Here is a 13,548-nt window from a genome sequence, read left to right on the forward strand (position 1 = left end):
TAATGTTTCAATTATTTTTGTGTGTAACTGTAACCTTGAAATTTCTTTCAACGCGCCCAGAAACCCACGGGTTTGGTGCGTTATACAAATTAATCAACAAATAAACAAACATTTCTAAAGCACTTATTTAAAATTACAACACCTCAACATTGAGATGCATTTTCTTTGTTGTAAGAGGACATCAGTGGCGCAAGGGGAGTCTCAAGGGAAATATTGGAAATGCATGAATTTACAGTAGTCATTGATCTAAGTAAAGCAATGAGTGGACATGAAGTTTTATTATTAAGAAGTGAATGAGTACATTTTCTTTTTAGCATTGGCGGCCTTATACTGGACACTACAGTATCAGATCCGAATTTGGTTGGCATTGTTGTTTACACTCCAGTTATTAATGGTGAGTACATATTAAAAAGCAATCATTTAAAACTTGAAGATATGAAGCATGAAAGTCTGTTCCTTTCCTGCTCCCTGGTCCTAAATATGCATATTTTTTTTTTCTTAAAGTGTTTTGAAGTCTGTGAGCTAGAAACCCACTTAGTAATATTCCTAAACCTTTGCCTCCTGTGTTGCCATGACCATATTTCTTCAAAGTATTCCTATGCAGGGCTCGTTGGGGACGCGTCTCTGTAATGTTTTATGCCCCTTAGGGTCACATATGGCCCCTAAGGATGGGGCTCTGCCAAGGTCCCCCCTAAAGTCACCAGACAAGTAACTTTACCCAGACATTGTCATGGTTCTTGTGGGTGGCATTGTAATTCAAGATTGTGGCTACACAGGTTATGGCCATTTTGGCTCACGGGAAGTGCTTTTCCTTCCTGACGTTCCTAAAAGGGAGTCTATAGCTCTTTCCAAATCCAGTATCCAGGCAACTGTACTTGCCCTTTTGTGATTTTGTGGTGACCTTGATTGACCATGTAGGGCCACCAGAAACTCATATAGGGTTTATTTGCGTGTCTGAATGTGCCTGCGAGTGGGGGAAGGGGTGTCAACGATTCCTCAGGAATAGTCATCCCCTGAGTTTACCCATGTAGATGTCCTTCAACCTTTGTGTGTGACAAAGAGCACTGTTTGATTGGCTGCCAAATGTTGGAACGGTGCATGAGTAAATAATTGGTGTATAGTGTCAAATTCCTCAAAGAATACTTCACATCCCGGAGATGGTTAAAGGGCTTTTATTACAGGTTTCAGCACGTGCTAGGGGCGACCCCCTCTTTCTCGTCTTGGTGTAGTGTTTTCCTCCCCAACCCAGGTGTCCTGAACCCCCAGGTTAGTAGATGGAGGTATACTGTCTAGTTTCTAGATAGCTGGTCGTGATATCTATCTAGACAGGGAATTTCTAGTCTCACCCTACACTATCAGTTGTTTAGTGGCTACCAGAAAAAAGGGCCTGTGCCTTCATACACTCTGAACGACTTGGTAATCTTCTTTTCATGCCCTGCCATCCTCTCCCCCTGTCTATGCTCTGTGAATACATAATGAAGTAGACACAGACAACAGGTTAAAGTTTGGTTTACAAAAGGCTATGGAGTAAGGCCTAACTCGCCCTATGCTAAGGTGGGATTTCTCTTCCTAAAGAAAACTAAGGCTATTCTGTGTCAGGAAGTCCAAATCAAATGTCCGTCTGTGTCCAAAATCTATACTTTCCCTCACAACTAACTGTATACAACGTGTAGGGATGTCTGCATCAAAATGAATGGTGTTCAAAATAAAGTTCAGAGCTTCTTTCAGCTCTTGGCTTGTAATCAGCTTCCCCGTCCCCAAGTTCAAAATGGTTCACAAGATACTGGGGTTTCCTTCCCCAAGAGTTTAAATCTTCTAACTTTCTTGAAACAACACCGTTCCTTTGGACTCTTCCCAGCTCTTTTTATATTAGTTATTTTCACCAATTCAAATAGGCAGTTCAATCCCTCGGTTTCAAAAGCACATAAAAGCTTGCTGCAAAACATAAACTTATTGATGGTTACCGTCAATGGCTTCTCCCTACAGGGCCCTTGGTCTAGGCACAGTTGTCCGACCACATGGTCCACCCATTACAGGTCACACAATCCGAGCCCCTTTCTTAACTGCTTTTCCATCAACACCAGTCCACTGCTTCTCCTTAGCAGTACTGCTTGCTTTATTCGAATATGTAACACTCCCCTGACACTGTACTGTGGTTTGGTTGGCCACCATGCATTTTTTACACTTATGTTCTCTTGGAAATTTTTTCGATGCTTGCTTCTCTTGGCTCTGGCCAAGGCTGGATTTCTCACATCTTACAACTCTTTATGTTCCGTTGGTTTTGTATACATTTGTTTCTCAGGTAGTAGTTACTTGTATTTTGACTATTGCCAATGCTTGGTTTTGAATAACATGCATATAACTCTTTGTGTTCTCTTGGCTTTGCCAATACTTATGTTCACAAAATACAGTTCATAGTATCCGTTAATTTCACAACCTTTCTTTCACTTCACTCATGAGTGCTTGGCATTAAAAAATGTTTGACTTTCAGTTGGTTCGTTATTCAAAAGTGCTTGTAATTGCTCACTGCGATATTCAAAAACACTTGTAAAGGTTTTCATTTCGTTCGGCATTCAAAAGCATGCTCACCGCATATTCGCCTGCTGCCCAGTGTCTCCCACACTCACCGTTTGGAGCTTATGGCGTTGCAAGGTCTCTGCCTCCACGGGTCTCTGCTTTCCCAATGCGTTTGTATTTGTATTTGTATTTATTTATATTGCGCAGCCTGCCCACGGGCATCACGGTGCATGTTTGGAAAGGTTACAGTGAAAAGTTACAGAAAGAAGTAACATATTGCCTAATATATATACATAGAACAAAGATATATACATACATTTACAAAGGTAGTCAGTCGGCTCAGTATATGCAGAGGTAATCGAGGGGACACAGCGTGCAATAGGTGTCTACTAAGGGGTGGCCAAAGCTTCGTCTTGCTCATAGAGCCAATGTTTTGCTGTGTTTTTGAAGGATTGAAGGGAGGGGACATTCCTGAGATCATTGGGTAGTGAATTCCAAAGCTTTGCTGCCAGGACTGGGAAGCTCGAGCCTCTGGCAGTCTGAAGCTTGAAGCTAGGAATGATGAGTGTGTGTGCCTGTGCAGTTCTTAGAGGTCTGGAGGCTGTGTGTTGTGTGAAGCGCACTGACAGGTAGGCCGGTGCTGTATTGTTCTGTGCTTTGTGACTTGGGACAAGTGTTTTGAGGGCGATGCGCCGTGAAATGTGGAGCCAATGTATGTTGCGTCTAGTGGATGAGATGTGGGCGCACCTAGGTATGTTAAGAGCAGCCCTGATGGCGTTATTCTGGGTTACCTGAAGTTTGTCAATGTTTCTTTGGCTCGTTCCAAGGTAAAGGGCATTGCAGTAGTCAATTTTGGATAAGATGAGGGTTCTAGCAAGGATCAGGCAGTCCATAGTTAAGAAGGGACGGCAAGCAGTGATTAGTTTGCACGTGTACGCAGATCCTGAGACTACTGAGTTGGTTTGTCTGGTGAGAGAGAGGGTGGAGTCTAGGTAAATTCCGAGGGTTTTAGTGACATTGGTGACCTTGATAATGTTACCATCAATGTTGAAAGCATCATATTTGCTGTCAAGTTTTGAAAGTTTGGACTGAGAGCCAAGGATGAGTAGCTTAGTTTTCTCATTGTTTAGGCAGAGACCATGGTGGGCCATCCACGCCTTGATGACGGTGTAGACTGCATTGAGAGCTTTGACGTCAGTTACATAATCACTAGTGATAGGGATGAGTATCTGGGTGTCATCTGCATAATTTGTGTAGGTAACACCCAGACGTTCAAGAATATTAGAGTGGTTTAGTAAAAACGTTATAGAGCGTGGGTGATACGCACAAGCGTTGTGGGACTCCGCAAGGCACGTGCGCTGGGTCAGCAGCGGCAAGAAGTGAGAAGACTCTCATGGATCTGTTGGCAAGGAATGAGCTGATCCAAGAGGTAGCTGCATCGGAGAAGTGGGCAGCCGTTTTGAGATGCTGGCAAAGGATGTGGTGGTCCACCAGATCGAAGGCGGCGGATAGATCTAAAAGGAGTAGGAGCGCTTGTTTGCCCTTGTCTTTCAAATCTTCAATTTGCGTTTTTAGATCTATTAGGGCAGTCTCTGTGCCGTGTCTCGGATGGAAACCAGATTGCCTGAGTCCTAATAGATTGTTCTTATCGAGATAATCTTGAATTTGGAGATAAGCAGCACGGTCCAGGATTTTTAGGAGGTAAGGTACCGTGGTGATTGGCCTATAGTTGGTGGGGTTGCTAGGGTCTAAGTTAGGTTTTTTGATTAAGGGAATTACCCAAGCATCCTTGAGGTTATTTGGTACTATGCCAGATTTAAAGGAGGAGTTGATGAAGGAAGTGATGAAGGGAGCGAGCTCAGGCGCTGATTCCTTTACGATTGGTGCTGGGCAATGGTCACCTTGACAATTGGATGGTTTTAACTTCTTGATGATATTTTCCACTTCCCTAATGGTGAGAGGTGAGAAGCTAAAAGGTTTGAAAGAATGATTAGGGGATGGGATGTTGGAGGGTTGGGTGTTACCTGCTGATTCAAGGAGATGTTTTTTTGGTGTTGATTTTAGCTTGGAGTGTAGTGATTTTTTTTTAGTAGTGCTTTTTGAATGTTAGCGCACCATTCGGTGTCGGGGGTACACGTGTCAAGGGTGGCAGCTGGGGACTCCAATTCCTTGAGAATTTTAAAGAGTTCCTCAGTATTGGATTGCGCTTGTATGATCCTGTTGTTATAGACTTCTTTTTTGGCCACTAGTATGGCTTCTTTGTACGAGAGGGTGATGGATAGAAGGTTAATTTTATTTACTGGTGTAGGTGAGTTTCTCCAGAGAGACTCAGCTTTGCGTTTATCTTTACGTAGTTCTCGTAGGTGTGGGGTGAACCAGGAATTAAGGTGGTTGCGCGGTTTTTCTTTGCGCTGTTTAAGTGGGGCAATGGAATCCAAGGCTTTTAACATGACTCGATTGTAGGTGTCCACCAGGACGGTAGGGTCAGCACAGGTGGTGGAGACCGAGTTTAATAATGGGAGGATGAGTGGAAGTAGTTCCTCAGTTGTGATAGCCTTCTTGTTACGCGTGAGTGTAGGTGGCGCAGTACAAGGTTTGTCCGTGGGTGGGCAAGAATTGATGGAGAATGTTATTTTGTGATGGTCAGACCATGCACATGGTAACACTGAAATTAAGTTTAGTGCACAATTCAAGTCTGAAACCCAGTCCAATGTGCGTCCCTTGATATGGGTAGGTACATTGACATGCTGGGTGAGGCCAAAGTCGGATAGGACACTGGCTAGGTCACAGGCTTTAGTGTCGTTCGTGTCCAGATAGCCTAAGTTAAGGTCTCCAAGTATGATAATTTGGGATTTAGGCTTAGTGCTGGATGCTAGGATGGAAGAGATATCTTCTATGAATGTGGAAGTGGGACCAGGTGGCCGATAGATGAGGTACACTGAGGCGGTGTGATTAGGTGAGATTGGGAGTTTAATCGAGAGTAGTTCAGCAGAGGGCAGCTGATGACTGTTGGCGACTCTTGGGTTAAGAGAGCTCTTGAATATGAATGCTAATCCACCCCCCTTAGTTTGATTGGTGTCCCCGTCGCACCTAATGATGGAGTAACTATCGGGAATGGCGAGGGTCAGGGCAGGGCCTGACACCGCATGTAACCAGGTTTCTGTGATTGCCAGAAAGTCAAGATTTTCAGTCACAAGGAAGTCAGCGATGTCTAACGCGTGAGCGGAAACAGAGCGGGCGTTAATGAGCGTCCCTTTGAGTTTAGCTTGGGAATTGGGGATGTTGGCTGGGGAGGCTTCCACCGATAATGGGGCATCTAGGGTAGAGGTTTTATTCTTGGTTAAGTTGGCAGAATTGACCCTGATGTCTGTGTTCAGGTGGTAGGACCAGTGGTGACATCTGGTTGCTAATCTTTGGTTCCGGACTGGAGTGGCACAAGGTTTACTCCGTCGGCTTGGGGATAGGCAACTAGGTAAGCGTAGCGGTGAGGGTTTATCTGTGGTGAGTTTGGACCTAGCAGTGTCAGGTAGGGATGATGTGTAGCCGTGAGAGGTGATGCAGTTCCGTGGTGTAATATGTGTGCCTGAGGGGTAATAGATGCGAGAGCAAAGCCTAGCATTCCTGATGCGCATATGGCATGGTTGGTTAGGGATAGGTCTGGTGGTAAAGTGTTGTAGCCACAGGGCTGGCTCATTTAGGTATGGGTTGTGCGATATTGTGTTGCAGGATGGAAGTGAGCACAGCAGTAATGTAATGTAGTGGTTGTGGTAGCTGGTTTAATGTGAATGGCCATAGTGGGAACAGGTTGTAGTGTGGTTGAGGCCAGAAAGGTATACAGTAAGTAGAGGACGAGGTGCAGCGAGTGCAGATAGACAGGCTTAGTGGTGATGATGTCAGGTAATGGGCGTAGTAGGTATTTAGTCCAGGTGCAATGCATAATTAATAATAGTGTCACACAATGTGCTGTGGAGAGCTAGTGGGTGACACAGTGGGTGACTGACAGCTTAGCGTAGTAAGGTAAGGCAATAGGTCCTGGGTACAGGTTTGTGTTAGGCATATGATGACTTGGGCATATCGGGGCAGCGAGTGTCGGATGGTTACCACAACCCTTAAAGCCCATCAACATAGGTGGCACAGTGACCTCGTCTTCCTCTCCCAGCGGCTCTTCGTGGTGCGGCTCCCTAGCGATGCTCCACTTGCAGGTCAGGATTCCTGTGACCGATTTGCTCGGTCACGCTGGTCTCCCTCTCGCAGACTGCTACCGGCTTGCAGCACACCTTGGCTTCGCTTCCTGCTGCATACAATATGCATCTGCACACGGGTCTCGAGCGCTCCTCTTGCCACACAACTGACCTGGAGTTGCTTTCCCGGCTGCTGCCTCGGGTGTTCACAGCTTGCTTAATTTCCTTCTTTATTTCCTGCTTTTAAAGTTTACGCCTCCATGAGTATTCCAAAAAGAACTAGACCGCTCACCATTGAATCGGCAGTCTTGCTTTACTCGTGTTGCCCTCCTCCTCGTCTCAGTCCTTGGTTGAAGTCGATATGTGTCTGCATTAATAAAATGAGGATCTAGTTGTCCTCTTCCTCATCCCAGTAGCATACTGGTGTGTTTTGGGGAATGTTTTAGGGGAAGCACAGGGAAAGGGCTGTTAAAGCCTTATAAAGGTTTGAGCTATGGAGGGTTCGTTGTGAAAGGAAAATGGGGAATACCATGTCTTGCCTAAGGACGTCCTCTCCTCACTGTCCAGGTCTCCTCCCAAGTGATCCTTGCATATCCACCCTCAGGGTCGGGATACAAAAGTGATGGCCTTTCCCTTGCCACCCAAGAGGAGGTTCCAGGGGGAAAGAAGTGAGGATGCCCCAGGTTCCTCACAGCTCTACTCTTCTCTCTCCCTCTGTTTCTCACTCTCTTTACTCTCCTAGTCCAGACTCCTCCCACCTTCTACCTCCTGTGTCTATCATCTTCTGTCCCTCCGATGTGTCTCCTGCTAATCCCTCCATCCTTTGATGTTACTAGTCCTGCCTACACTCTACCGCTCCCTCCTCTACACTACTACTGCAACTTAAAACCCCCCTTCTTCTTGAACATCCCTCTTTCATGGTCACATTCACTCCCAATCACATTTGCTAGTCTTTCGCGCCCAATTGCAGTACAGTTCCACTTGCACTCATAAACTAATATCTCACTTGCTCTATAATCCGCCTCCACATTTTTCTGCACCGCCCCACCTCTCCTGGCTTCTTGGTTTGTCAGCTCCTTCTCTTCTGACCTCACTCAACCAACCCACAAATTCTGGTTATCTGAGCTTCTTTGGTACCCTTTCCTCTCTCCCCCGGTTGGTTATCTGGTCCTGGCCAATCTAGCCCTGTCTTCCCTGCCCGGAAAGGATCAGATTTGCAGAAGATTTCAAAAAGGCACACCCCTTTTCTCCATGCTGCAGCAGTGGCAGTCATCTGAGTTGGTGTTGGGAGACCCTGGCTTGTTTCCCTGTTCTTATGAATTGTTGCTTTGTTTTAAGTCCCGGGGTTCCTGTCCTGCGGTTGGTCTCAACATTGATTGTGGTTTCTCTGACATTTTAGGAAAATAAGAGAACTTGGGAAGCACTTTTTTTAAGATGCATTGTGTGATGCAAATTATGACTGCACACGTGTGGACTGGCACTTGTGGAGGGGACAGGAAATCGGGCCCTCTTAACTGCCACAACCGCCTCTAGGGTAGGACTGGCTCTGGATTCCTGCCTGATAGGCATTCCAGTCCTGGCTGAGAAGGGTTTCTCTCCCCTTTTGACAAGGTCGGGTTACTGACCTTGTGACTATTGGGTCTCCCTCTACCCCCAGCTGAAGCTTAAAAGCTGGAACTCTGAACCTGTACGTTGTCATTTGCTGAAATCTGACCCCGAAGCACCTGGAGGAAGGTCTTGCCCGCTGATGATGCATAGTTTCTGTCATCATTATCTCATGGACTACGGGAAATGCTATGGCAAAGCACTGCCTTGCCTGCAGCCAGAAGGAACATTGTACAGCAATCCTACCCCCTTGCTCTAGCATGACCAGCTGGGTGTGTTTCTCTAAGATGTTTTCATGTGGACTTGCCTGTGCAGGTGACCGAGGAATCCAAGCACTGCATAGTTCAGGACTCCCATCATGGATGTTGCAACGGCTTGCTACCTTATTCAATGATGAAACCATGTAGTAGGACTCTTGCAGCGTGGAGACCTCCAGTGGCGTGTCCTGCTGCAATTTACAAACCTGTGGCATTGGCTTGTGTCCTATTACTCTTGCTTCAGTTTGGGGCCTCTGTTTCTTCTCTTGGTCTTCATAGGGAGTTCCTCTAATAACATCTGAGGTTAGTTGTCAATTCCTCTGACAAAGGGTGCTTTGTTTACTGAACTTTCAGTAAACAAAGCACCCTTTGTTGTCTGGCAGACAATTGAAACATCTACCGGTGTGCTACAAGAACCCTACTCTGCGGGCTACTCAACAGTGAGCTTCTAAGTGTGTTAGCAAAACAGCTCCTGGACCCACTTTCTTCAGATGGATCTCCTTTTGGGGGTGCCCTTGCTTGCCTTTTGTGGGTTACTTCGATCTGGTGCTGTAGAGATCTTGTGCTGACCTTTGCCCATCCCGGGCTGTTGATATCAAAGCTCTTCTCACCAGTCTCCCTTCTGATGGGGGCTTATGGAGACAGTCGGATGTGATAGTCCTGAATCTCTTCAGTGAGATCCCCCTCATCCATCGATCTGTGTTCTTTGTCCTCTCTTTGTCCATTGTGCCTTGTGTACAGCTCCACTACTCACCTTCTTTGACTTGGATTGGGCCATTGGCTGACTCTGGGGTCATAGATTAACATTGCAGTTGGGAGCTTCCAATTCTACAGGGGCCTGTGAGCCTCAAAAATATCCTCTGGACTTCGGAATATTTCTAAGACCATGTGTGCTCTTTTCTGTGTTCTGTTCCATGTCTGAAGAAGTATTTACCTGTAAGTTCATAGACCTTTCTTTGGACAACCTTTTATAAAGACTTAATGTTTGCAAGTCTATTGTGTGGACCGTCCCTTACTGATACCTTGGAAGTGGTTACTGACCCTTATGATGACTCAGCCATACTACCACTTCAAGAGTCAGTCTAATGCAGAGGAAACGCTCCCAGAGCCAAGAAATTTGAAAAATCTCCCTAACAAAGATACCCTTTCAACCTATTGAGTTTCCAAAGAGGTTGAAGTCCGATGTTGCTAGTTGATCCATTGTAGTTAACGATTGTCACAAAGACCACAGGGAAACGCCACCAGACACAGGTCATGAGTGCAAATCATGTTGCTTTCTTTATTGAGCTGCTCATAAAGAATAGCAAAGGAAAATGGATTATCTTGCATAACCAGGGTTGTGTAAACCAAAATAAAACCCTTCTGGATGTGTTTCTCTAATCGTCCTCCTTCGCATCAGGGTTGAATCTCTGGCAAGCGTGCAGTTCGCTTTCTCCACCACCCATTGCTGACCTAAGCCATTCATCAGTTGTTGCAATTATGCAAGAAACAAAAGAAACCCTCTTCTGGGTCCAAAAACCTGAGTAATACTTTCTAATGTTACAGTACCCGGTCCTTAAATAGCATGCTCTTTCTCAAGCCATGGTTCTTGACTTCAAAGAGGTTACTGAAAGTGTCTCCATATGAACCAGTCTTTTACCAATGTAAACCAGAAGTCTCTCCAGGCCCTCCCAGTCACTTATCCTGGAGTTCAACGCTCTTCCAGTGACAGTCCAAGCGTGTGCCATTTAAGTCTGCAGGTAGGATCTTGGATGAAATAGTCTCCTTTGGTGACTTTAACATCTGATATGTTAAGGTTCTAAATGTCTTCCAAGGAGGTGGGGGCCTGTGTCTGTGGGGTTCTTAGGAGTTGGAATTTTTGATAACGCTATCCTCTCTACTGCCGAACCCCATTATGCTTCTATCCTTGCCTGTCCGATGCTCGCAAATGCAAAGTGACTTCTCGCTCTTCTCTGTGGCTGGTCCTAGAGTTGTCTGTTGGCTAACCTCCACAATGCCCTATCCTGTGTTCATTCCTCCTCCCACTTCCCTTCGAAAACAATTGAGTTGCAGTTCTCTATTATGTCGATTGCTCCCCCTACTTCTCCAGGGGACTGTTGTGATTAATCTTACAGCTTCCTCTCTAACTCCCTGCTTAAAGTCTCCTCCCAGGTGGCCAGGGAAAGGCAGATGCTTCCTGATCCTGTCCTTGGGGGTGGTGTTCTGCGGGAGGAACACCTGGGAGCAGAAAGGACCCAAGGGAGTGAAAGGAATACGTGGGATGAGACATGGCATCCATCTCCCTCTAGGGAATGCCAAAGTCTGTGATGGCTTGTTGTAACAAACATCTGGTTGCCTATGAGATTCATCCAAATAGGTGCAATGGGGGTTAATGACTAGTAATTTTGTAAAGTCCCTTTAGAGAATGTTGTAAGGAACAAATTGAGTTTTGATTGCAAAACAGCAGAAGAAAACCTAATTTTCCCTTTAGGGACTTCAAGTCCCAGAATCCCTAGGTACTAGGACATGAAAAGGGCTGAAGAGGCACTACATTGCAGGAGTGGTCAAGTCATTAGTGTAGATGACCCACACCTGAGGGAGACTGGAAGGCTTAAAAAGCCCCCTCAGGTGCAGGACATGGAGAAGAAGTTTACTCTGCTGGTGGAGAGCAGAGGAAGTCAGAAGCAGAAGGCACGTTGTTCGAATTGGCAGCCCAGACAGAATCTGGAGGAAGGAGAGGACGCTGGCACCATTGCAGCGCAGATTCCAGCTGTCGGTCCGTATCCCCAGAAACTGTAATTGCAGAGGCTGTGCAGAAGGAAGCATGCAGGAGGCTGTTTCGGGTGGCCGGCGTGCACCTGTGAGCCTCGAGGCAGTCTCTGGTGGCTTGCGTGTACCGGTGGGCCTCCAGAGCAAGAGAAGCTCCAAGTGGAACGGTGCGAACAAAGGCAGGCTTAACGAAGAGGTTTGCTGTGTCATGAAGAGCCGGAGCAGTAGAAGCCCTGTGAAACGTGAGGTGACCAGAGGCGCACATCTGAACCGGTGAGTGACCCCGGAGCGTTCTGCCCCGGCTCGCAGGCATGCGAGTGAGAGACACCTGCATAGTAGGAGAAAGAGTGCAAAGCTGCACTCGCATGTGAGTGACAATAATACACACGCTCGTTTTGAATTCTGAACAATTATAAATCCGCAGAGACAGCACTCGCATGAGAATGAAAGTGGTTCCCAAGGTACTTTTGCATATCTAGCTAGGGAAAAGCAGAGAAGACTTGATATGCAAGAGCCAATTGACGGTAATCTTGAAAGTGGGAGTTTGTGGAAATCCCAACCAACTGTGGGGGAGAGTTGATGTCAATAAGCATTGCCAAGCCAAAAGAGGCTGGAAATAAGACAAACATGATCCGGCCAATATTGTGTACTCTGGAACGAAGCAGCCATATCATATACAACACTTGGTGGATGTTGTGAATCCCACAGCTTGTCAAAACCAGGGAAGAGCTTTTAGGTTTACTAGAATTTATTTATATACAGGAGGAACACTGCTCTTTTGATCACAAAAGAACGTACAATAGATAAGAAATCAGATTTGCTGGGAAGCAGTGAGCTTCTTACAATGGGTTGAGTTTGAGGGACATTCTGACCAGGGTGTGGAGGGGAGTAAATGGAACAGTCACCGGGACAATACATAAGTGAACATACATAGATTAAGGACAAACCACATTGAACATTTTTAATTGCAGGTATGCAGTACGGCCAGCTGTGCTCGGGATGTGACCATGATGGGTGAAGTGCTAGAATGGAGGCAGAGGAAGTGAGAGACAGAAGCAAGTTAGAGGCGAGGAAAAAATGTTTGCTAGCCGACAGATGAGAGGTAGGTTAAGAGGGTAACTCAAGAGGCGATGAGGCAGGCTTTTAGTTTGTTTTTGAACAAATCTGTGTGGACTGTTTCTCGGATGTCCGGGGAAGGGAATTCCATGGAAGTGGAGCAAGAAGAGAGAAAGAGCGGAAGAGGAGGGAGGGTGAGGAACCACAAGGGTAGTCTAGGAGGCAGAGCAGAGATTACGAGAAGGCTTGTAGAGTTCGATAGAGGTGGATACAGTGGTGCTGTACCGTGGATAGATTTTTAAATCTGGCCCTGTTTTGCATTATCAGCCATCCAGCCTGGTGACGGTATGAGGAAGTTGGTGTGAAATAAGGGAGTTCAAAGAGAGTCCTGGTAGCAAAGTTAAGGATTTTGTAGAGAGGACAGAAAGCACAGTTGGTGAGACCAAAGAGGATTCTGACACAGTAGTCCGGTTTACAGAAGACAGAGTGGTTAAGAGATGCTCGACGGTGTTGAAAGGAAGGGGGTGTCTGATTTTCCTAATATTTAGGAGTTTGAGGCAAGCTGCTGTTCCACATTTGGAAATGGAAATAGAGAAGGTGTGAGAAGGGTCATAGATGACGCTGAGGGTTCTAGCTGAAGAAGAGTAAGGGAGAATGTCAGGTGGGTACAGGATAGGCAGAGGAAGAGAGGAGTGTTTGGCAGGGAACAAGAGTTACCTTGGTAACATCAGATAGTGCAAAGCCATCCAATATTTAATGGCAGAGAGACAGTTGGACATTTTTATAGAGAGATCAGAGGAGAGTTCAGGAAAAGAGAAGACAATTTGGTTGTCGTCCGCGAAGAGTTGATAGGAGAACCCAAAGGAGGAGATTAGTGTCCCAAGAGCAGAGTGTAGAGTGTAATGCAGAGCAGACCCAAGACAGAGCCTTGTGGAACACCACAGTTAGAGGAGTGAGTTGAGGTGGTGTTGCTCCAGGAGACAGAGAATTGGCAAGGTGCAATTCAGGCTGGTGCTTGATCGCGAATCCCATGAATAAGAGTATTAAGGAGATCAGAGTGATCAACAGTGTCAAAGGCAGCTGACGAGTCCAGTAGGATTAGGATAGAGGACAGGCTGGAGTGCTTAGCAGAGGAGATGACGTTGAAGACATTGGTGAGAGCAGTTTTCTTGGAGTGACAGGAG

At 46.2% G+C, this 13,548-nt stretch overlaps 1 protein-coding gene across 3 annotated transcripts in view; it reads left to right on the forward strand.

The window, feature by feature from the left end:
- Positions 1 to 13,548, forward strand: part of SLC41A2 (solute carrier family 41 member 2) — a 705,927-nt gene that overhangs the window by 498,657 nt on the left and 193,722 nt on the right. For all 3 annotated transcript variants that reach the window (XM_069629903.1, XM_069629904.1, XM_069629902.1), the window contains exon 8: positions 315 to 394. In XM_069629903.1, the coding sequence (XP_069486004.1) occupies positions 315 to 394 (80 nt within the window). The remainder of the gene's footprint in view (positions 1 to 314; positions 395 to 13,548) is intronic.

Source organism: Ambystoma mexicanum, chromosome 12, assembly GCF_040938575.1.
Source record: "Ambystoma mexicanum isolate Mex_15411 chromosome 12, UKY_AmexF1_1, whole genome shotgun sequence".
In the NCBI taxonomy this organism is placed as follows: domain Eukaryota; kingdom Metazoa; phylum Chordata; class Amphibia; order Caudata; family Ambystomatidae; genus Ambystoma; species Ambystoma mexicanum.